The following is a 22,635-nucleotide window of genomic DNA, read 5'->3' as shown; positions in this document are numbered from 1 at the left end:
GGCAAGCGTTGAGAAACTCCAGCCATGACTGGATGGTAGAAGCTGACACACACCATTTTAGGTAGAAGCCTGGGAAAAAAATATTTATCTGGTTGTCCTATCCGACAGTTGGAGAAGCCACCTTTTCCTGCTCCACAACTACGTGCATCTCGGTGCCAGGATGAGGTGCAACAGCTGGTGCAAAAGCTAAAAGTGAAAGACATACCGAAATGAAGTGTAGCGCAAAACCTTTTCTAGCAAGATTTAGTTAAAAGAAAGAAAAAACAAACCCTAGCGAAGCATCCAGATTAAGAACTGCCGCTTAAGTACTTCTAGCTCCTGTCCTATACAAGAAAGCTTTCTCCTGGGGTAGCTTCCATTTTTCCATGTTAAACGATTATTTTTGTGGTTGCCCAGCACTTCAGCAGTGTTAAGGTGACGGGCAGACACTTACAGTACCAACGTGCAAATGAAGCCTGGACACTGCACCGTCACTCGGCTTACATGGCTGTGACCCGAGCAGAGGCCAGTGCTTCACCGAATTACGGGCAGCAGGCGAACAGCCACACACCGGGCTGGGTGGTTGTTCAGCCTGTACAAGAACCTGCAGGCGTAACCTAACTTCTGTGGAGAAATGGCTCGTTTCGTTACTGCTTCTGCGATTACCCTATTCCAGGCTTGGATACACAGAAGAATTCAACTTGCCTTCCAGGACACGGGAGTTACACGATTCAATGGAGGATTTTTGTTTATTTGTTTGGTTTACATCAATATAAATCTCGTTCAGTCAAATAGTAATAAAAAAAAGTAGTCGTCCCTTGAATTTCACAGTTTATACCGTTCAACAGAATGCACACTATAGAAATCTGTTACTTACCACAGGTGAAATCTGCAAACACAGGTATGGGTGTAAGCCATAGAGCTGCAAGTCGCAAACCGAGTAGCATCACCATTATGAATTTAGCAGAACAGACGGTGAAATTTCTACAATATGTTGAGCGATACCCGCGTACACATCTCCAGCATTCTTGTCCTATCAGTGCCACAAGGCACATTCCTTTCACAGTACGTTACATGTTTCCTAAAATGCTTCTCTCCTTTATTTACATCACTTCCCCCCCCTCCCCCAAATGCCACTGGCATAGGTTTATTCTCTTAAATACGGCTTACCTGAGTAATTCTTCAAGATTCTTCAACAGCTGGGACTTGAAAGGAGAAAAGGCACCACAAGGACTGGGAACAGGATTAATAGCGGTGGATGTTTCACATCCAAGAGTTCTTCCCGTTACTTTCTATTCCATCATACTCCAGAGCTGCCTAACAGCTTCTACATAAAGTCTGACAGCACATTTGGTATTGTACATGCTTTATTAAAATGGTATTCGTATTTACAATATCTGCAGAAACAATCCCTCCCAAGTCTTGCATTCAGACAGACACGCACACATACACACGCGCGCACGCCCCTTCACTCTACACGGGGGTGAAGGCTACGCTCCCAAAAGTTAGGCAGCTTCTGGAAGAGGAGGAAGGGTGACTTTTTTTTGTGTGTTTGTCATTACCTAAAAAGAAGCACGGGAGTATGCATTTGGCCATCACAATGCTAATTTAAGTATATGTAGTATTAACATATGGCAGTAACACTGAGTATTCCTCTTTTACATTCTATACACAGAATGACATCAAGGTTTTCCAGTCAACAGAACATTCGAACTTTAGTCTCAATGCTGCTTGTAGTGACTATGAAACCACAAATTTGGGGCTGTCCCTTAAAACAATTCAAGTCTATGTAAGCGAAATAAGGCACAATTAATATCTGATTTGATTTAGAGGATGGGAAAAGGGGGGAGAGGCAGGCTTCAGATCATAGTTGTTGCAGAGAAAAGTTTTACCCAATCCTTTTGAGAAAAGGACGAATTTTACCCCCATCCTAATCTACACGGACTTTCTCTTAGAGAACTGAAGTATTCTGCCAGGGCTATTAACGCCCGCAAAAAAAAAAAAAAAAAAAAAAAAAAAAAAAAGGTGGAAATTCACATTTTAACACCAGTTTCAGTAGTCTAACCTACTGATACTGATGCATATGAGTACATCTTTTTTTTTAATGCTGAAGACACATGAAACAAGATTCAAACCTTCCGCTGAGCTTGAAAGACTCACGTCTTTTGGAGAGCTTGTAATATATACTATTTGAAGGCTTCAACTTACTGATAAAAAGGAATAGCGTTTTTGACTTTAAATTCCTGGCCCCTCTTCACTAACAAAGCCTAACCAGACATCACAAATAAACTGCAACAAAAAGTTTGGCAGCACAGATAACGTCTTGTATTCAAATCTTCATTTGTGAGTATATTATTTTCCTTGTACAAAACCTGTTGAATGTTTTTCGCAGCAGATGAACTGTACCCAAAGATGCAGGACATTCTGTGATGGGGAATAAGAGGTTGCAGTTCCGAAGGCCCCTGACTTTGGTTGTTTACAAAGTTCATTCCTGTTTAGTGTGATCCTTGGTATCTTCCTCATCTGTGTATTCTGACGGTTCTTCCCCTGGTTTTAGGAGTCTACCTACGTAGTCATATTTTTCTGAAAGAGAGTTATGATTCCATTACAATCAAATACAGCTGCATTTGCTAGTTAGCCTGCACTACTGCAAATTCAATTCTTCTCCTACACACCAAGGTACTAAACCTCAATTGCTGAAATTGACGGCAACTTATCAGCAAGCTCAGCCTCAAAACAATCTTGCTGCCATCGCTGCTCACTACTTTCTCTACCGTGACTACTTTAAATTCTCCCACAGCTCATCAGGCAAGCTTTATCACACAATGCCTGAAAATGCTGCTATTAGAACTGGCACAAATTCCCTTAGCCTGTTTTGATTTCAATCAATGTGAAAAATGCCCCCCTCCCTCCAGAGGCATACTTCCATACTTTTGAGAAATTATTTCAAGACAAACTTGTTCAACCCTTTATGCCAAAACAACTCATAGTCCTAATCATAATTCCATGGCATCCAAAGCCAACAACCCGCCAGCAGGAACTCCATCAGCTAGGCTACACTGAGATCAGAGAATGAAATTCTGCACTGAAGAGCTGAGATGAGAACAGCTGTCTTGCATAAAACCGAAAGGTTCAAGAAGCTATAGTGGAATCCTCCCTATGGAAAAAAAGCCTGAATCCCCCTTATTTTCCTAAGAAAGTTACGCTGCATTATTAACTTTACCATCAACATCTCGTCAAAAGCTGCCCCAAGCCCACATCAGTCATTTTGATTAAAAGCATTTCCTTAAGGCAAAGATGTGCTGCTAATTGGGGAATTTACCTTTAAATTGCATTTCCCACTCTCTTACACTTTCCATCTGTACAGCATTTAAGTCCGATAGGTCATCATATTCATCTCTGAGTGCATCTTTATCTAGACAGAAAGTTGCTAGTCCCCTGGAGGCATCTCTGCCAGCAAATATTCCATATGGACCCTCTGAAAACAAAAAGACAAAATCGAGACCTTCAAACCTTTGTTTATAGTGACCAATCTCAGTTCTTTATACACTCTGCCAAAGCCATACATTAAACTTCAGCAGTGGTGGGAACAGCAGCAGTTTCAATGCCATAGCTGTTCAACATTCAGCAGCACTGCAATTCAGTCTTAAGCGTCACTAGGAGATAAAGTCTGCAGAGAGAAGCAGAACCAGGAAAATAGCTTTGAAGGGATATCTGGAGAAATCCCTGTCAGTTGATGTAAATTCCAAAGGGACTGGAGGCTGGAATTCAAAAGAAACACACTACTATTAAGCAAAACAGAATATATTTACAAGTCAGGCATGAATAGAAGCAAATTATATAGACATCTTAATTAGATACCTGTTGAATTTTATCAATAAATAGAAACTGGAGTGCTAATTAATAATTTCACTTCACTTACAGAACCACCACAACTTTCTACACACTACAGTGTGTCTTTTGACACATTTCTTCTGCGGAAACAACCTCATTTATTTTGGGCAGCAAATCACCCATACACCTATCCTGTACTGTTCTTGAAAACTGCACAAATCTTTATGTTAAGAACGTAAAGCAACTACTTGCTTTGTGACTGATGCAAAGCAGCACAAATATGCCAATCAAATTTTGAGCAATGACTGTAAAATATTACAAGGAGAACTGGACGATTTGCAAACCAACAACTTTCAGGACGAGGCCGGTAACTGGCTTTCCCAAATTTTTATCTAAAGAACTTCAAGAATATCGTTATCTTTGATTTTCTTGACCTAAACCCAAATACCTTAATTCAGCTCAATGAAAAAGAAAACAAAAAAAGAAACGCTTTAAAAATTTCTGCACTAACTGCAGCAGCTAAGCAACAGGGAAATGCCCAAGGCATTCTAAAGAGTGGTCACTACTTGAAGATAAATAGGCCAGAACCCTTCTCTGGCTTACCTCTCAGAAGACGACAGTGGCCATCAGCCTGAAGAAAAGGCAGCACCCATGGGCAAGAATGAACACAAGCAAGTGGCAACACACTGTCCTTCAACCCCTCTATTGCCTGCTGTAGCACCTCAGACCTCTTCTGCACCAGGACGAGCCACAGGAAATCATTCAGAGAGGCTGGTTTCCTCCCAGGCCGCTGGCTCCAGCCACCACACCTATCTGCTCTTGCCGGGCATTGACTTCATGGTTGAGACACAGGCTGAATGCAGCAGGAAGAACTCCTGAGGCAGGGAACCCGAGTACCATATGGATTAGAAGAAACTACGTCCTCACCAGAATTGCTGTCATCTCTCCACCCCAGAGTGCTTGGCATTGTAAGTTGCTTACAGTCAAACCTGAGAACAGAAGGGTGTCTTGTGTGCCAAAGACAATTCCCTTGTCTCTCTGGAAATAAACCAACCGATTTAAAAGCAAAATTTCACAAGAAGTAGACATCACAGAAAGAACTATCAACTGCAGGCTTGCACTGTGCAAATCTGGCCATAAGAGAGAACCACAATGATTAACAGCATCTCCATGCTCGTCCTTTCAGATAGCTCCAGGTATGGCATTCACAGTAACTACCTCTGGGATCAAGGACTACCTTTATGCTACTTGAAACAAAGTCAAGAGGGCTTGTGAACTCCATTCTTCCCTATCTGCATCCTGAATTAGATGTTTATTTGAAAAACGGGATTCAGAGACTGAAATCAATCCTATACTCAAATATTTAATCTCTGCATTTTGCATGCTCGGTCAGTTCCATAAAACAGGGCAAGAGGTAGCAATGGCTGTCTTTTGCAACATAACATAGAGCCTCTTCAAACAAAGATTCTTGCTTCATTCCAAAATAGCTATCATTCAAAGGATCTAGGTTTTGATGTTCTGAAGGAAGAACACAGGAGCTGTAAACAGCTCTTACAAAGACCACACACAATCAGTAAATCCTTAACAGCAATTATAAGCCGCTACTCTACCTGCCATCGACAGTATTTTGTCCCCATTTTCTTTCTCTGAAGTGTTTAAAACAAGTATTTCCATAAACCCTACTAGCTATTTGCAGAACGCATTTTCAAAATTCTGGCTAACCAGAGTCAGAGAAGCACACTGTTCCCCTTTCCCTTCTACCCTGCATTTCGTGGTTTATGGAGTTTTACAGCACCTGCTGAGATGCCACCTCCTGGTCTACCAGCTTGATTCCAATTATTTCTATTAAAAAGAGAATTACATTATATTTATCAGTATCAAGCCCTGAACATCCCTGTATCTCAACAACATATACAGTGGAAAGCATGAATGCTTCCAGAATGTATCAGTTTGCATTAAGATTAATGGATGCAAAATTTCTGCAAATATATTGTAATGTCAGATGCTATTATACCAATAATTTTTTTTTCTTTTCTAAAATTGAATTTAAATGTTAGCATTCCATCATGTTTGCTACAGAAGCATTAAGGAGTCAAAAAGAAACAATCAAGCCCAGCCCAAGCACTCAACAGAACGCTAACTAGTAAAACCCAGCCTTTGGACTTGGTAGACAGCATCTCAAATTCCAGCTCTGCAAATGTAACTTAGAAACACGCCTCATTCTTTAATACTTTACTAAAAGACAAATACTGAATTACGATTCTTTAAAAAAAAAGTCACAAGCCTGGCTTCACCTTAGCTGCAGTGTGGCTAAAGCAAAAGTTCAAATATCTCAGCACGAGCAATCTACTTCAAGATTTAAAGCTTCCATTCAGATACTTTTACACAGAGATTAAGCACAGTACTTTATATTAATACAGAATATACAGGTCTGGGGTCTTGCTATAAGCCCTAGTCTAATATTTGTTTTCATATAAATACCAGTGCAACAGTCTTAAAAAGGTATTTTGCCTATCAGATTTTGCTGTGCTTGCAGAAGCATCCAGGAAGGTGCCAGCATAGAGAACCCTGCAGAAAAAATACCCTTGAAGAGTATGATTTGGAGGTAGAGACATTAGTGCAAACCCAGACATAACTCCCACAGAGTTCTTTCATGACCAGATGCAATTTACTCTGCAAGCCCTACCCATAGTCCTTCTTTTCTTTCCTTTTGTCTGCCTACCTATTTAGACTGGCTCCTGCTCTAAATAATTGATTGTACCACGACAGGATATACACACTGAAGAGATGGCAAAAGGAGATGCTATTAGCATAGGTATGTGTACCAAACTGATTTTTCAAGACCCCCATCACAAAATTTTAGTGGTTTTCTTTTGCTGTACCCCCAAATTAGCTATTTCATAGTCAAATATTTCTTTAAAAACTTCTCCTCCCACTCTTACTTGCCATCTCGAAACAACAAAAGGAAAGTCAGGGGAAGTGTCAAAACCCATTAAAACACGCCTGCTACATGTTGCTTGGCTACAGGCCTTACACGAAAGAAAACTTTGTTCCTTGGAGAATGTTTTTCTTCCCATCATTGCTTTCACATATAAAAACACTTTGTTTCAGAGCCTCTGAATATTTTTGCGCTGAGGCCAAACAGTTATCAAGACTACGTATTTGCCTACCTATCTCCACATCTATACCACTACGTTTATACCCTGCCTTCCCAGCCCCCCCAGTATAAAGTCCTCACGTACCTTACAACTCTATCTTGCATAAAGTATGCCCTTCTCTGAGCTAGAACACATGCAAAACGTTGCTACCCATCACCTGCAGATCCTCACTTTCTTTCAGAATCCAGTTAAAAATCTGGCTGCCTCGAAGAATCTGACATCTTGTTCCAGCCTGACATTCATCTCTGTTCACAAATGAACTGGGTAGTTTGAGAACTGGCAAAATCCACGTCTTCTCTGCCAGTGAAAAGACCTTTCCAATTCCTGCACTCAGGATTTCTGCATCCCCTAGCCCTGTTTTGATTATTAAATGAAGATGTAATTTCTCTTTGCAGACACCCTAAACCAACAGCAGGCAAGGAAAAATACATTTAATGTTAAAGCACTGTATTTAAAAATTTGAGATAAGAGGCTGTCCAAGCTGAGTTTTTATTTGGAAGCACTGCTTCTAGTCACTTGCTCCAAACAGGCTAAACTGGATCTCGGAACAGCATGTTTCAGTTTTCAGCTGGTTTGGCCAATAGTTTCCCCCAGCAAAACCTATGCTGGCGTTCAGCTTTCGAGTAGGTATTCCTGTTTTACTGAAACAGCTGTCTGACCACTTCAGTTCCATACTCGCTTTGCAGAACATCCCAGACTACTGCTCCAAGACTTGTCACAAAGGTGAACAGTGTATACTGAACTTTGGATTGCTCCAACTGTCAGCACAGGGACTGCAGCTGCCTGTGGACTTTACATCTAATGAAGCGATTTGCAATCTCAGGACTGTATTGTCTCACAAGGCCCATACAAGTTCCCTGAAGAAGCCACGCAGGGTAACAAGGTTCAGTTTTAAACCAGCTTTGGTTTCTTCAAATGGTCAAAAGGCACTTGCAAGCAATCACCAAATATGCAAAGCATACCAGATGTTCTTTGCATCTGTGGGCTCCATGCAGCCGCTGGAAATAAAACCCCGTTTTGTCTGAAGCTTAGAAATTCGGGGACAACATTTCTTGATTAAGAATGAAGACAAACTTCTCTTTTAATGTAAGTTAGAGGAACAAAGAGAGACAGAACACAAAATTATTGGCAGCTGCACTACCCTACCACTTTGTCTACCTTTTCCACTCCAAATGAAGCAAAATCTCCACTGACTGTTTAAAACTTTCTACCTGAATCCTGACACCTGTCTGTTCAGTGTTGCATCTTTTATGAGGGAATGAAAAAGCTACAAATTGGACAAAGCCGTTCTGAGATGCAGCTTGAAAGCAGAAGCTTTCTAATAACATTTATCACTGGGAATTCAAGGTGACATAATTTTAACTTTACTGCTCCAGATTTACATGAAAGGAAAGATGTGGGTCAATTTTAAGTTACAACTTGCATGGAAAGTAAGCGTTCTTAGGAAAGTGATCTACAAAGCCTACATACTAAGATGGGAAGTGCTTAGAAAGAAAGGTCTAAACCTGGCTTCTCAGGCACAAGACCAGAGGGCCTCGCTCTCTCTTTTGCTTGCTTCCTTTTTAACTCGGTGAAAAAAAGTGCAAGAATTAATGACCCAATTTCAACTACAGGGGCAGACAACGAGCGCTTCCAGGAGAGCCTGTAGTTCAGTAGTCAGGAGATTGCTAGAACACAGCTCCACACTTGAGGAAGACATGGATCCCACATCTTGCTTTAGTGAGAAATGCTCTGGACACAAGTTTATTTCATAATTAAGGCAAGCAATGCAGGCCAGGTTTTTTGACTAAATGAAATGAAACTACACTGCTGTGCATGCACTGGATATAACATCTATACGTCACTAACAACGATGCTACTATCACATCCTAACATATCTTGCTCTGAGCATACATGCTTGATCAGGTCCCTCAAATCTCAGGTGACTGGAACCTGAATAGTTTAAATTGGAACTAAGGGTTTACACGGACCTTTTATCAAACACACAGCTGTTGAAGTTTTAAAGAATATAATCAGGTTATTAAAAAAGGAAAAAAGAAAAAAAGACAAAGAGCGAGCTGACAGACACACAAAGCAGAAGCAGAGGAGGAGATAGTGATGCATCTTCCTGCACAAACCCACTTGACTCGCCCCTGCTCTCCGTGAACATGGACTGAGGGCTTAGAACAACCCCTTCCTTCATCCTGAAGGCCAAGGCACTATTCTCTTTAATCAGAAGTATGGAAACAACCTCTCGCCAATCTGCACGTATACACCTTTTCAGAGCCGCTACTTCTGGTAGGAGCTTAGCTTCTTTATCCAGAAATGCTGTTTCTCTGAAAAGCGGAGTTCTGGGGTGAGAGACAGCACCATTACACAGACACCAAAGAGCTGACAAACATCAAAACACAGACAAGGCACACACCTTACAGAAAGTACTTGTTTCCCACCAGTCTTATCCTCTGTATTATCTGTAAACCCTTGGCCTGTTGTGTTCTTAAGATAAGGCCACCCTTAACAGAATTCTCCAGATACAACATATATGATGCCCCTCCTGCAACATTCCACTCTAACCATACCCTCATAAAGGATGTACTGAAAAACATCGGTGCCGTCTTTTAAACAGAGACGCAACGAAGTTTACAGCACTCTGTTCCAAAGGAAGTGCAATAGCATCAGATTATTTTTACAGAACTGATGGCAAAAAATGACAGCTGTTTTATTAGAGAATTTTCTGAAGTATTTAACATCAGAACTCAACAGTTCTTAACTGGATTTGCAACATCAAATAAAGGTAATTTTCCCCTCATGAAAAATGAACTATGATGGAAATTTTTGTGGAAGGAACTACCACCTAATCTATTCCTCTCTGCAAACTGGAAAGGAGAAATCTTCACGACACGCTGAAAGACAAGAGTGGGATGAGAAATGAGTTGACAGTGACAACGTATTGCAGCAAAGGAAAGTCAGGAAATTGATTTTTTAAAAATCATTAAACATTAAGAACCAAGAAGTGATGTGGAACATTTGTATACACTGGACTGCATATAATCTTGCTTTGTCATGCTCAAAGCCACAAATATTTCATAACTGCACAAAGTATTTGATAAGTTAATTACAACCTGTTTACAGCATTATCTTGGCATGCCAATTTAAATGCTAAATATTAGGATTTGCTAACATTGCTTTAACTCTTGCTATGTCCTTCTATTGGCCGTTACCAGGAATCTTGATACAAACAAACATGACATTAAAGGTTGTGATAAATGAAACAGTAAAAACTATCTCTCATTCAACCCAGTACACGTTAAAGGTATTAATCATCAAAGTGATGAGATGTGATTACAGACGGGGAAATCGCCCCAAAACAGCTGCTTTGAAATTCTGGTTATATGGTATTTTTAATAGTGAGCCACTAATTGTTTACTATTTCTTTTACAGTTTGTGTGTGATAAAGGAAAAGGTAATTAATTAAAGGTAATAACCAAGCAAAGCATTCTAGGACACTTACTCATTTGGGCACAAAGATGATATTTAATACAACTAAAGGTGAAGTCTCGAAACAAAGGGTATACTTGCAGAACACAGGACTATCCCAGTAAGCTGCATTTTGGAAAAGAACTTGGCAAGTAAGGTTTTAAATTAAGAGTTCAAAGAGGGACAGATAGTAAAAGATGTGATATAACCTTTTCTTGCTCTTAGCTAAAATGCATCAGACATAACCAAAGACTGATAGGATACCAATGAGATAAACTGGAAGGCTTAAAGAAGACAGCAAGAGAAAAACCAAAAAATGTGGAAAACATTTTGATTAAATATTCTAGAAATTGATGTTTGCAGTCACGACTGTTTGAAAGGATGACCTCAACAGTCTATCAATTTTTAAAAATATCTTAACTGTATGTGTTTAAAGGGCTCTCCAATGAAACAGACCAAAGCATAACAGGATTCAGTGGATGGAAACTTACAACACAGGAGAGCGTCTAATAAAATCAGAAGCTTACTGTGAATTTTAATGGCATCTCAACTGCTGGACAAAAATCTGGACTAGATGGCAATTCTGTGCATTTTTAGCCTTCTGCTGTAAGTAGAGAAATAAGGAACAACTCTGCATCCAAACTACACTGAAGGAAAAAAACCAACCCACCTTTATTTTAAGACATCGGAAGACATTCTGAGACAGCCACATTATTCAACGTTAACCCAGCAGTCAAGACATACTTAAGATTTGATAGTGAGCCCTCAGCCAATGCTTTTTGCTGCCTTAAAAGCTGAAGCAGTATTTCGCATCAGTACCTCAACAAAGTACAAAAGGCTCACTGTCCTAACCTGCAATATCAGCAAAGCCAGTGCCCTCAACTGTTTCTTCTGTTAAACAAAATTTAGCCACGGCTTTGTTGGTATGCTCTGCGCTTCTCTTGCTATACTCCAGCTATGAGGCATAGTTACCTAAAAAACCACTGTGAACAACTGGCTACTCTGACTGAAGTCTTTCTGAAAAGGTCTCAATCAGCTGTAGAAGACTTTTCCACCTAAGTCTTCTCAGATCTTTTAAGGCCTGCACACCACCTACGAGCCTTTTTTTCTCTTCAGCCACAATACAGTCACAAGAAAACATTCCCTGACATGCATCTCTACAGGGAAACCCCATCAGCACGATTCTAAAATCAACACCTTCGGCAGAAAACACACAGCTGATAATGCACAGGCTAAGCATCACTATCCTCATGTGTGTGGCCCAAGTAACAGAGATATGACAGACAAAGATGATGTCAGTATGTTATAAAAAGGTAATCTTTCACTACAGGGAGGGACGGCAGGTGGGGGGAAGCCTTTGTCCCTCTTCACAAAAAGCTGGAAGCACTGCTTTAGGGAAACCAGCTGCTGCCAGTTATCAAAAAAACCAGACTGAGGTCCCAGAACATAAAGCTTTGGCTTCCTCACAAAAATAGACCTCCAGAGGATGACGATGTGAATCAGTGATGACATCTACAATGGAGGGTCTAAAATTTAGTTTATATTTGATACACAAAAGAGCTAAAGTGACTGTTTAGATTATGGCTTAGTATTATTTCACAGAGTAATTTATGAAGCAATCTGTCAACTTACTGGTGTTTTAAGTTTCACGTAGCATATGCATTACCTGCACTTTATATCAGCACTTATGTCTCAGCTTAAAAACCCCTAAAAAGTGAGAGACAAAAGAACTAGCCTGATTCAGTATCATGAAAGATGGAGCCCACCAGACTGCAATTTCTCAGCTTTACCACTCAATAAACAAAATAAGGCATGGCAAAGGTAGCTTAGATTCTATTGTTGTTTTCCAGTACCCAGTCAGAAAAGCAATTTGATTCATTTATGCCAGTTTTGATTTCTGCAACTAGCAGCAGAGCTGGAATCACAAACCTGGAGGGTAACAGGAGTTACAAAATACTAGCGCAGTTCTACTGCACAACTGTTTGTCACTTCCCTGGTAAGAACCAAAGACTTCTAACATGTCAGTTCTGTTTTTTTTTTTTTTTTTAATCTAAGATTACTTAAAAATAATAACTTAACTTCAACTATTTTCAAGGGGGGGAAGTATCCTCTCTCTCCTCCATCCCTTGCACAAAGACACTTGCCATACCTACTATGAAAACTCCTGCATAATTTGATTAGATCATATTTTCCAAACCACCATTGTTTAAGGAAGAAAATTATCAGCAGTCATCACCCTCATTTCCTTTGCCATCAGATGTGAACACAGTGCTCACCAGTAAGTTTACCCGCCTCATTATTAAGAACACTGTTTATTACAAGAGATTACGCTGCAGTTTCACATCTACAATGTGAATAGCTAAACATTGCTTTTAAAGCGTACTTTTCCGAACCTCTGAAGATTCGCTGAACCTTTGGTGCATTTCTGCTACAAAGAACTGTGCTGTCTATTGTTTTAAGAGAGCGGGTTGATTTCTGCACTCTCCTCGATGGTGGCAACACAGCAGTCCCCGAGCTCTCCCTGTCTGCCTCTATTCTGATTAAAATTCATATTCAATATGGCATTTGCACCTAAGTAAGTAACCAGCTTGTTTTTCTCTTTCCTGAACCGTAAGAGCTAGAACGAAGGAAGCATTGCTCAGCTGCACTTGGGAAACCTACTAGAAAAGACAGAAGGGAAAAAAAAAAAGAAAGAAGCATTATCGACATGGCACATCCATATCTAAGCAACTGGATACACGGATGCGCGGGGGACGCCTGAAGGGAGCCCAGCGCCGTCACGCATCACCTGTTCGCAAGCCCCCCAGGCCGCAGGCCGGCCGGCCCAGCAGGGGCTGTGCACCGCAGCCACCGGGGCCAGGTCGCGGTTTGCGCGGCCGATTCCCACCGGACACCCCCCAGGTGGCCCCTATCTGTCAGCCGAGCGGGCGGCGAGCGCGGGGGGCTGGCCGCCCGAGATAAACCCCGGGGCCCACCTGGCCCGCGCCGAGCCGCAAGCCAGGCCTCCCCGAAGCCCACCGGCCCGCAGGGCGGCGGGGGGAGGCCCGGGCGCCGGCAGCACGGAGCCCCCGGCGGCATAGCACGCCCGCCGCAGCAGCTCCCCCGGCGCCGCCCCCGCCTCCCGCCGGCGCCGCCCGAAAGGCAGCGGGCAGCTGAGGGGGGGCGCGGGGCCCCCGCCCGGCGCGGCGGCGGCCGCCGAGGGACGCCCCCCCGCCCCGCGGCCCCGGCGTCTCACCGGGCCCGTAGAACTTGCTGCCTTTGGTCACGTCGAAGACTTTGCCGTTGACAGCCAGGAGGATGCGGGGGTTGCGGGCCCCGTCGAACTCGCGCAGCTGCTCCAGGGAGAAATCCCGCCGCTTCATCCGCGGCAGAGCGGCGGCCTGGCTCTGCCGAGCCGCGCCCCCCGGCCCGCTCCGCGTCCCCCAGCGCAGGTACAGCCGGTAGGCCGCCAGCAGCGCCAGCGCCAGGAGCCCCACGTTCAGCAGCATCTCGCCGCCCACGGCCGCCGCCACCGCCGCCGCGCCGGCCGGCGGCTCCCCTGCGCCCCCGCCCCCTAGGCCGCCGTCGCTGCTCCCCTCAGTCCTTAGCCTCCCATCCCCATCGTCCGCCATCACTACCAGGCCAGCGCCCGCCCGCCCGCCCGCCTAACGGCCCCGCCCCCCCAACGGCCCCGCCCCGCCCCCGGAGAGACGCGAGGCGGCCGCCGCGCCCCCGCCCGCCGCTCCCCATTGGTGCCCGGGCTGGGCGGCACCGCCCCCGGCAGGCTCGCGCCCCGCGGGCGAATTGGGTGCGGACACGCCCCGCCAGCCCAACGGCCCCTCCGCTCGCGAGAACCGCCGCCGCCGCCAGTGCGCCTGCGCGCCCCCTCACACACACGCGCCCCCTCCCCCCCCCGCCCCGCGGCCAGGTGGCGTTGGCGGGAACGTGAGGGGGAGAAGGCGGCGGGGTGAGGGGGCGTGGCTTCGCCTCAGGGGAGCGGGCGGGCCCCGCCGCCTGCTATAGCAGCAGCAGCAGGGCGCGGGAGGGGGCCGTGCGCCGGGGTCGGCGGGCTGGCGCGTTAGACCCGCGGGCCGGGCCGGGGCGGGGCGGGTCGCGCCGCGCCGCGGAGGGGAAGAGGTCGAAGGCCGGCGGTGCTGGCCGCCGGGGTGCAGCCACGTCGTGCGGCGCCCTTTCGGCGGGTGCTGAGATAAGCGACGCGTCTGCTCCGAGGTGGTTTTGCTGCCCGCCTGAGTGAACGCAGGCGTGCCACTGAGGTGACACTGCAGCCCGGCTTGAAGGTAGCTCAAGGGAGTGCTTGGTGCACTTCAGTGCTTAGGGTAAATACAGCCTTCCGTTTTTTGCCGTCAGAAAGCGGGATGGTTGCTAACAGTAGGCTTGTCCACTAGAATTACTCCTTGTGCATGTGGCAGTGGCAGTGCATTAGGTGGCTTTACTATGTATCTTGTTGTACAACTCATGCCTGGCAGTGAGTTTGCTCAGTTACCTGAGGAGAAACACTAACAAGACTTTCTTATTTTCAAGGAGAGAGTGGGTACGTGTAGGTCACCTCAGTAGGATGACACTTACCTGCAGAGAAAACAAAGACCTGGGCAGAATTTAGCCCTTCTGTTCCTCTCATCTTGGGAATGTGTTCCCAAGCAAAACTGACTGTCGCATCAGGTGATGCTGAAGAGCCACTCTACAGACGTGTAACGGCCTAGGGAGTGCAGGCTGGGCCCAGCCACTCTCCCTGCAGCCAGAGTGTGAGTCAGGGAGTACTTTGGACTTGAGAAACGTGGTTATTCCACGTAACTCTGTGGTGCTGAAGCATCCCTGCGTAGTAACATCAGCCTTAAGAATAATACATTATGTAAATTCAGTCACAAAAGTTGAAAACCTCAGTTGTTTGCACAAAGGCTGGTAGATGGTGCAAGAGACTCAACCCAGTGGAAAATAACATTAATGATACTTAGCATTTACATAAAGCTCTGTGTTTTCAACACACTGTGTATGGGTTAGGTATTTAATCTTCTGGCCTCTGAGCCAGTTCAGTAATGACTACCTCTGTGAGGAAACAGGATGAAGTTCTTGCCAGTTAAAGACCTGCAATTAAAATACTACTACTATTTCTCTTAACCCAGCAGGCTCTATTTAATATATGTATAAGTAAACACTATTAAAAAATTCCTTTTATCTTAACAAGTTACAGCTTGATTGTGTTGACAACAGTTTTTATCACAGAATTGTATGTTTGGATTGTCACAGGGCACAGCTCTGCTCTGTTGCAGGTCAGAAAAAGACAGGAGTTGCACTCTTAACTCTGGGTTTCCTTCCCTCGTGAGTTTAATTTAGATTTTCCACAACATCTTACTATGCTCTCTTAACTTCCTTTGTATTGTAAATATGAGTTCGGAAAACAGAAACAAGTAGTAAAAGGTGCAAAGTACTTTTACCCATGTTTCTATCAAGATCTTACCTTTAAATTCATACAGACTGACTAAATAAATCTAGACATTTATTTGAAAGCAGGTGGTTTTCCACTGCATTAACGTGGTGTTCTGCTATATTCTGGAAAGAATGCTTTCAGGAATCGGTGTGGCTACCACAAGCGTTTCTAGCCTTCTGTCCTGCTCTGGATGCTTTCTTAAGAGATTGTATTGCCACCTGGGCTTGGCTGGGATACCTCTATTTACTTCTGTGAGCCTTGGCTTGGATCTAGTGCAGCAAAACGGTGGCAATTTTTGATCCCCAGGTAAGAACTGGAAACCAAGCGGAGTCCCAGAAACCTGTCCCAAAGAAATGGAATTGTTTGAAAGACTGACTTGAGAAGAATTTGAATACTAGGAAATAGAGAAATACATTAGAAATAGTATAATACAAATACTAAATATGCTAAGTATACTTGGATTAGAACATTTCCAAACCTAGGAGGTAGAAACGACTGAAAACATGTAGGTTCTGAACTGGAGAAACATTGGCTGGTTGCCCCCTTGTTAACATACTCCTCAGACAAGTCCAGATACAAAGTGCCAAGAAAGTTAAGGTCCCAGTGCAGCTGCAGGCACCTTTGATGCCAGAACATCATCATTAGATGACAGAGGCACTCATGATCTGCTACCTCAAATACAACAAGCAAATGTCTTCCTGTCCTGGCGCAGACTAGTTTCAACTTCAGTCAAATTTTGTTACCCTGCTGTTAGATTTACCTGCCAGAGAAACACCAGAAAAAAACAGTTTCTCCACCATGACTGTTACCAGTGTTTCTTCTTCACCTGTCCTTGGTTTGCCAAGGCAAAAAGTCTGTCCCTGTAAAGCATAAACATTATGTTCTATAAAGCTATGATGACTAGTAAAGGGTCCTGAAAAGTATTTTAGCATTACTATGTTTCTTCTGCTGTTCTTTATGTGCATTTTTTGTTGGTTCTTTTGGTGTGAACGAATCTTATTTTGAACTAATTGACAGCCAGCTGTCATAGATCCTGACCCATGATTGGGGAGCCTAACTATTGCTAAGGTGGCAGTGGAGTAATTACAGCAGTATGATTAGTGAAAGGAAAATTGAGCATCCTGGGTTACCTGTGAAAAAAACTGTCAGAATTTTCCAGATTCTGGAATTAATGCACAGCTATTTTATTCATACAGATTTGATACGAGGAGCAAAGTAGTGATAGTTGTGTATCACTGTTTCCCTTGAAGAGCTTAGTGAATCCTGAAAAAATATATATGGAGTATTACCGAGTTTCTAATTACATATGTTATAGCTTCTGTTGTTGTTAATTATTTAATTTTATAGGGTTTTTTTAACCTAACAGAATTTGAAGAATACCTAGAAAATGAATTACCACTATATTTTAATGCAATCTCATCTATTGTTACTTGCGTATCCTCTAATTCTTGAAGGTTGATAGGCATTAATGTTCATAGCAGTCTCTGAAATATCTGACATGATTTGTTCTAGCAAAAAGGAAAAAACCAGCAGTAGTATCTTGTAAAGCTATTTGCTCACTGGTGTTAGATGTTCAACGTCTCTCCACATCAGTATATATTTTCTTCTTCAGGGTAGTCTTCTGTATTATAATGTGTCAGATATACTATGGCTAACTATTGTACCTTTGTCCTAAGAATTTTGCAGATAGATCAGTTGCCACCTACTTTACTCCACATACAAAATAATTGTCTAACATTTATTACTTTTTTTTTAGAGAGAAGTAGGCAGGATGCTTCTAGGGGACTTTTCCATTAGGAGGTGAATGCCTCAACTCAGAGTTACATTCTTCACTTTTCTCTTTTCAAACGCTGCTCATTACAGTCTCTGGAGAGGAGACCGAACTCAGTGAAAAACACAATGAGAGCAAAGTTTCACAAACAGAAGTTGAACTCTGATACAAGCTATTATCATGGCTGAAGTTTATTTTCCATTGATTTTGAAGCTGAAGAAACATCTGTTATCACATAAAGACAGGCTACATTCAGGACGGATTGGGAGGCAAACTGCATGCGGAGGAATGTAGGAATGTCTCAGTAAATTTGGAATTATAGAACAATCAGTCAGCTCCATGGATGTTGGATATTTTTAAAGCCAGCTTAATATACAGGATGCACCGATGATTTAGTTTTAAGCTGATAAAGCTTGGAAGTGCTTACTGTTGAGGTCAATGCAATGCTTGATGTCTTATTTCAAAACAGTATCTGCTTACATTTCTTAAGACATCTTTATTTCATACTTATTTGAAGTGCTACATGTAGACCTACCTAAAAGGTTTTAGTATTATGTCACAGGGTCTTTTAATGAAGGGATGCGGAATGCATACGTTATGCAGAATTTCTTTTTCAAAATTTGAAAATACAGTGTGAATAGCCACAAAGTGAAATTTACATTAATCCATTTGCTTCTTTTGGCTAAGACAGAGTTAATATTCTTCACAGTCGCTGTTATGGGGCTCAGTTTTTCATTGATAAGAGAGTCAACTGTTATTTCTTAGTCTTTGTAAATGGTGTGATATGTGAAGTGCTTGGTCATAATATCGCAGCAATAATAAGGGTAGCAAGGAGACTGGGGATAAGACCTGTCTAGAGGGTTGGGAAGTAGACTGTGCACTGGTACGCTGCGGTTCATGAGCGCAGGTATGGGTATTCTTGCCTTAGCGCTGGTAATGTATGGCATTGTAGGTAATGAAATAGTGTATGTAAAATGTAGAATTAAAGTCAGAAAATAATTTGAACTCCTTAATGCAACTGCAAATAATTTTAGTACTTCTGTACATCCAACTCAGTTCTTGACCGTACAGGTATGACCTTTTGCACACTGGGCAGAGTTGTACTGTGTGTATTTTACTACAGCACTGGCAAACCAAGCGCTTAGGTAACCAGATTATGTTTGTCTGTGCAGTGATATAGTTAAATCCCGTGAAGTCCATAAGAGTTTTTCCAGTGGCTTTAATTTCACAAATTTAATAATATTGGTAACCTTGTCTTGGTTTTAAAAGGAGCTGGCTTGGTTGGTTGGTTTGTCTGTTTGTTTCCCCCATAGGAAATACCACTAACATAGACACTTTTCGTGTAGTTTTCATCTAATACTGATTTAGCCGAATTTCAGTTGTTTGTTGGTTGGGGTTTTTTTCCCAGTTTAACTTTATCTTGGGATTATCTTTATAAGATGCCGCTGTGCTTACATGTACATTTTGTTCTGTAGCATGATACCACTTACATTGATATGAATTCCTATGGTAATTTCCTTGGTTCACTGCAATCACCGTCTTCTAGGTTGTCCACAAGTGTCTGTCTACCTCGGGTGCTGTTCTCTCTCTTTAAGTGTTAGTGTTGATACAGTGAGTTAAAGTTAACAAACAGAAGCAGGCCACTACTAGCATTCCTCCTGTTCTGCGTTCTTGTATGTCTTCGTCCTGCTTACCTGCCTTTCCATCGCAGTTCCATGAAGCTTTTGAGGCACTTTATATTCTATTCAGTCTTAAAACACTGTTCCAGGCTACTCTTGACAGCTAATGAACCCGTGTTTTGACAAGCCAGTGATTCGTAGTAGCTGACCATAGGAACAGACCTGTGTTTGCTAAGCGGTGATGGGAAACAGACTGCATACCTCAGTTTTGGGTTTGTTTCAGAAATGGTCGCTAGCTGTCCTAGGAGATTTTAGCAATGAATTCACAGATGTCCCCATAGGATCGAAGTGAATGAACCGATGTTTCAAGCTAATAGGCATTTTTTTTTAGCTGTATCTGTTACCCTGTTGGTTTTCCTAGAGAGATTGGCTTCTGTTAAGGGCAAAAACCATTTAAGCAGCTTATGCAGAAGCCTGCCTTCCATCCCAAAGTCCACATTATTATTGAGGGGGGGAAATGATGAATACACAACCAAGTGTAAATGTGTCATAGTAGTGACCTAATGATTTTAAATAGGCGTACATGACCGTTCATACAATTAGATGCCTTTCATTCAAACATGATGGGAAACTAAGATAGTTAAGTCATAACTTAGGCTACTGATAATAGACCTCTTCATTGGACAAAACATATCAGAGTTCAAATCCACCAAAAGTCAGTCTGTCTTCATAAGTCTTTTTTAAAATTTATTTATTTTTTATTTTAGCGAGGGGCTGTGAAAATTATGCACACATACAGCTCCTGTTCTTTGGCAGGCATTCATAGTGAGGAGTAAATTGCTGAAGTCTTCTGTGGAAAAGTCCATGTTTTCAGTTTTTGCCCTTGCTTTTTCTGTTTTTATGAGGAAGGGGAGGAAGTTGTAGGATACAGCCTGATTATACTTATCAGTAGCAGCAATTACATCAGCAGCTCATTGGTAGCCTTTGCCATTTTCTAATAAATAATACTTACAAACTTATGCATCCAGAACTGTGGTCAATTTGTTTAGTTAATAAGGTGAATTTTGCTGGGTCAGTTCTGCTATTAACACTCACATTCACTGATATGTGGTATTGTCACCAGGGTCTACAAAATCTTTTTATTGGCTGAAGAAATTCCTCTACTGGAACAGCATACCTTCTCCTTGCTTACAAAGACAGCATGGCCATTGTATTAAAATTTAACTGGGGCCTGTATCATAAAGAAGCTAGGTAACATTTTTCTTTTGAATTTCTGATTAATGAATTGTCTTTCTTTAATTTTGCAGGTACTCTTGAGTACAGAAGGGCCATTTAGCGGACTGAGCAAGGCATTGCTACAGATGGCAAACAAGGGCATCTCATTCCCAATGACATTGCTGTGGAGATGTAAAAGGAACACCAAATTCTAAGATTTGCTGCAGGTACAACAGGAATAAGGAATAAGAAACTCTGACAACTTAGTGGCATGAAAAAAAATGAAGAAAGAAGGCACTTGTTAGAAGGGTAATGAGTAGTTTCAGCATCTAAAGTTTATGTGCAGATACAGATTTTATAAAGACTAATGACGAGGTCCCTGAGCAATACCACATAAAAATTATAACAGTCCATTTATAGACTTAATTTTCACAGATTTCACTTTAGCTTTAGTTTGCACTTGGCTTGCCAAAGTGTACTAGGTAGTTAAAAAACATGTTTTGTTAGCTGACAGAAGGTTTGATCACATTGATCTTAAACATTTCCTTTTATATGTTTCTAATATTAATAAAGTTGTTTGTTTATTTAGACATTGGTTGTCCACTTAGTCATAAAGAAATGGCCATTATGTTGGAATGTTTTAAAGAAGAATAAAGCAGCCAATCTGTAAGATCAGATACAACAGCACCCCATGCTCACAGAAGAGTACGCACCAAGGTTTATGTTCAATTTGACATGTAATTAAAAAAGCAATCAACACTTATCCCATGCAATCCATACAATTAATCTGGCACTATGTAACTATACAAATATATAGTCATCTAGCCTGAAGCTTGTTAAAAAGTAAGCACTGCAGGCCTCTATAAAGCCCAATAACATATGTGCATGGCATGTTCCAGAGCATTTTTCTAGCCAAAAACCCACCATATAGCTTAGCAATGAATTGCTCCCTAAAACAGCCTCATCTGCATACATATCGTCTTTCTAATTTTAGTCTTCCTGATTTCCTGTGAAAGTTATGGGTGCTTCCCAGAAGCACAAGTCAGCTCAAAACAACTCATAGCAAAAGTTTACAGGATCCAGACCTTGACAGAACCCTCACTTTCAGCTTCTCAAGTAAAGGTACAAAATGAAGTGTGCCACAAACTTACTTAAACCATTTGTAGTGTGTGTAAAAGGAAGTGTTGTCTTGCCTTACAAATGCATGTTGTACTTCAGCAGTGGCTAAGAACATACTGATTTTTATGTACAATTCCCACATTGTCTGGGACTTACTTCTAAAATAGTGTCAGGAGAAGGTAAATGAGGTTTACCTAAGTATGTTAGCAACTTCTAACCCTTTACAAGCAATGGCACTGGTGCTGAGTGAGGTTCAGTTTGCCAAGCATCTCGTCAGAGCCTCTACTCTTAAGTTAGGGTTTTGCCATAGGTGTGGCCAAATTCCTCAAGACATTCAGAGCTGGAGTTAGATTTCCTCTGGTTAATGCAAGCATTAAAACTTTTGGGAGGACAAATTGTGGGCCCAGCCTTTTACCTGCGGGAGTACTCCATATGCTAGGTTATGAATTCAAGCCTTATGTAAGAAGAGACAGCCATATCCTTTTGGGACTAATCAAGATCCTGTGATGAGAGGAATGTAATTATTTTGTATGTAATAAATACATTAAATATTTAAGGACAACTGGAAAGCAGAAGAATGTAGTATTTTGTGTTATGGTTATGTTTTCTTGACCATACACATCAGTCTGAAATTATATGAAGCTAGATGCAGAGTTTCTAAGTCATGTAAAAATGCAGCAGTAAACCTGTTAGGCAGGCAGGTTTAATTGTTATTGATGTGCTCTAGAACAGGTGAACTCAATCCTTTATATTTATACAAGGAACATTTTCATGGAGGGTAATATTAACTAGTTCTCTTATTCCAATTCATTTTTTTTATTTATATATGATAAGGATACGCACCTTTATTCTCCTCAATTCATTGAATACTGCCAGAAAAAGAGAAAGGACCAAAAAACCCAAAATGCTGTGCAAGCAAAACACTCTAGTGCCTGTGTTTTACTTCCCTCCCCTTGGAAGAGACATATAAAGACCACTGAACATATGGTAGATGATGGTAACATCACTCAGTCAGGGGTCAGATGCAGCTATGTGGAGATGACAGAGCTGCTCAGTCAG

General features: G+C 42.2%; 1 protein-coding gene and 1 long non-coding RNA gene across 2 annotated transcripts; one reads left to right on the top strand and one right to left on the bottom strand.

Annotated features, from left to right (window-relative positions):
• Positions 1–1,328: 1,328 nt before the first annotated feature.
• PGRMC2 (progesterone receptor membrane component 2) lies at positions 1,329–14,058 on the bottom strand. The gene is made up of 3 exons (XM_037398067.1): positions 13,663–14,058; positions 3,302–3,457; positions 1,329–2,562 (listed from the first exon to the last, which is right to left on the bottom strand). Exons 1-3 carry the CDS (start codon positions 14,036–14,038, stop codon positions 2,465–2,467), a joined length of 630 nt encoding a protein of 209 aa, XP_037253964.1. The 5' UTR covers positions 14,039–14,058; the 3' UTR covers positions 1,329–2,464.
• Positions 14,059–14,543: 485 nt separating this feature from the next.
• On the top strand, positions 14,544–22,081 carry LOC119152536. The gene is made up of 3 exons (XR_005105802.1): positions 14,544–14,743; positions 15,983–16,158; positions 20,550–22,081. It is a non-coding gene; the product is annotated as an uncharacterized LOC119152536 (long non-coding RNA).
• The last annotated feature ends 554 nt before the right edge of the window (positions 22,082–22,635 follow it).

The sequence above is a fragment of the Falco rusticolus genome, chromosome 1 (genome assembly GCF_015220075.1).
Source record: "Falco rusticolus isolate bFalRus1 chromosome 1, bFalRus1.pri, whole genome shotgun sequence".
Taxonomy (NCBI): Eukaryota; Metazoa; Chordata; class Aves; order Falconiformes; family Falconidae; genus Falco; species Falco rusticolus.
The sequence above is the reverse complement of the archived record's forward strand: the minus strand, read 5'-3'. Positions and strand labels throughout refer to the sequence as shown.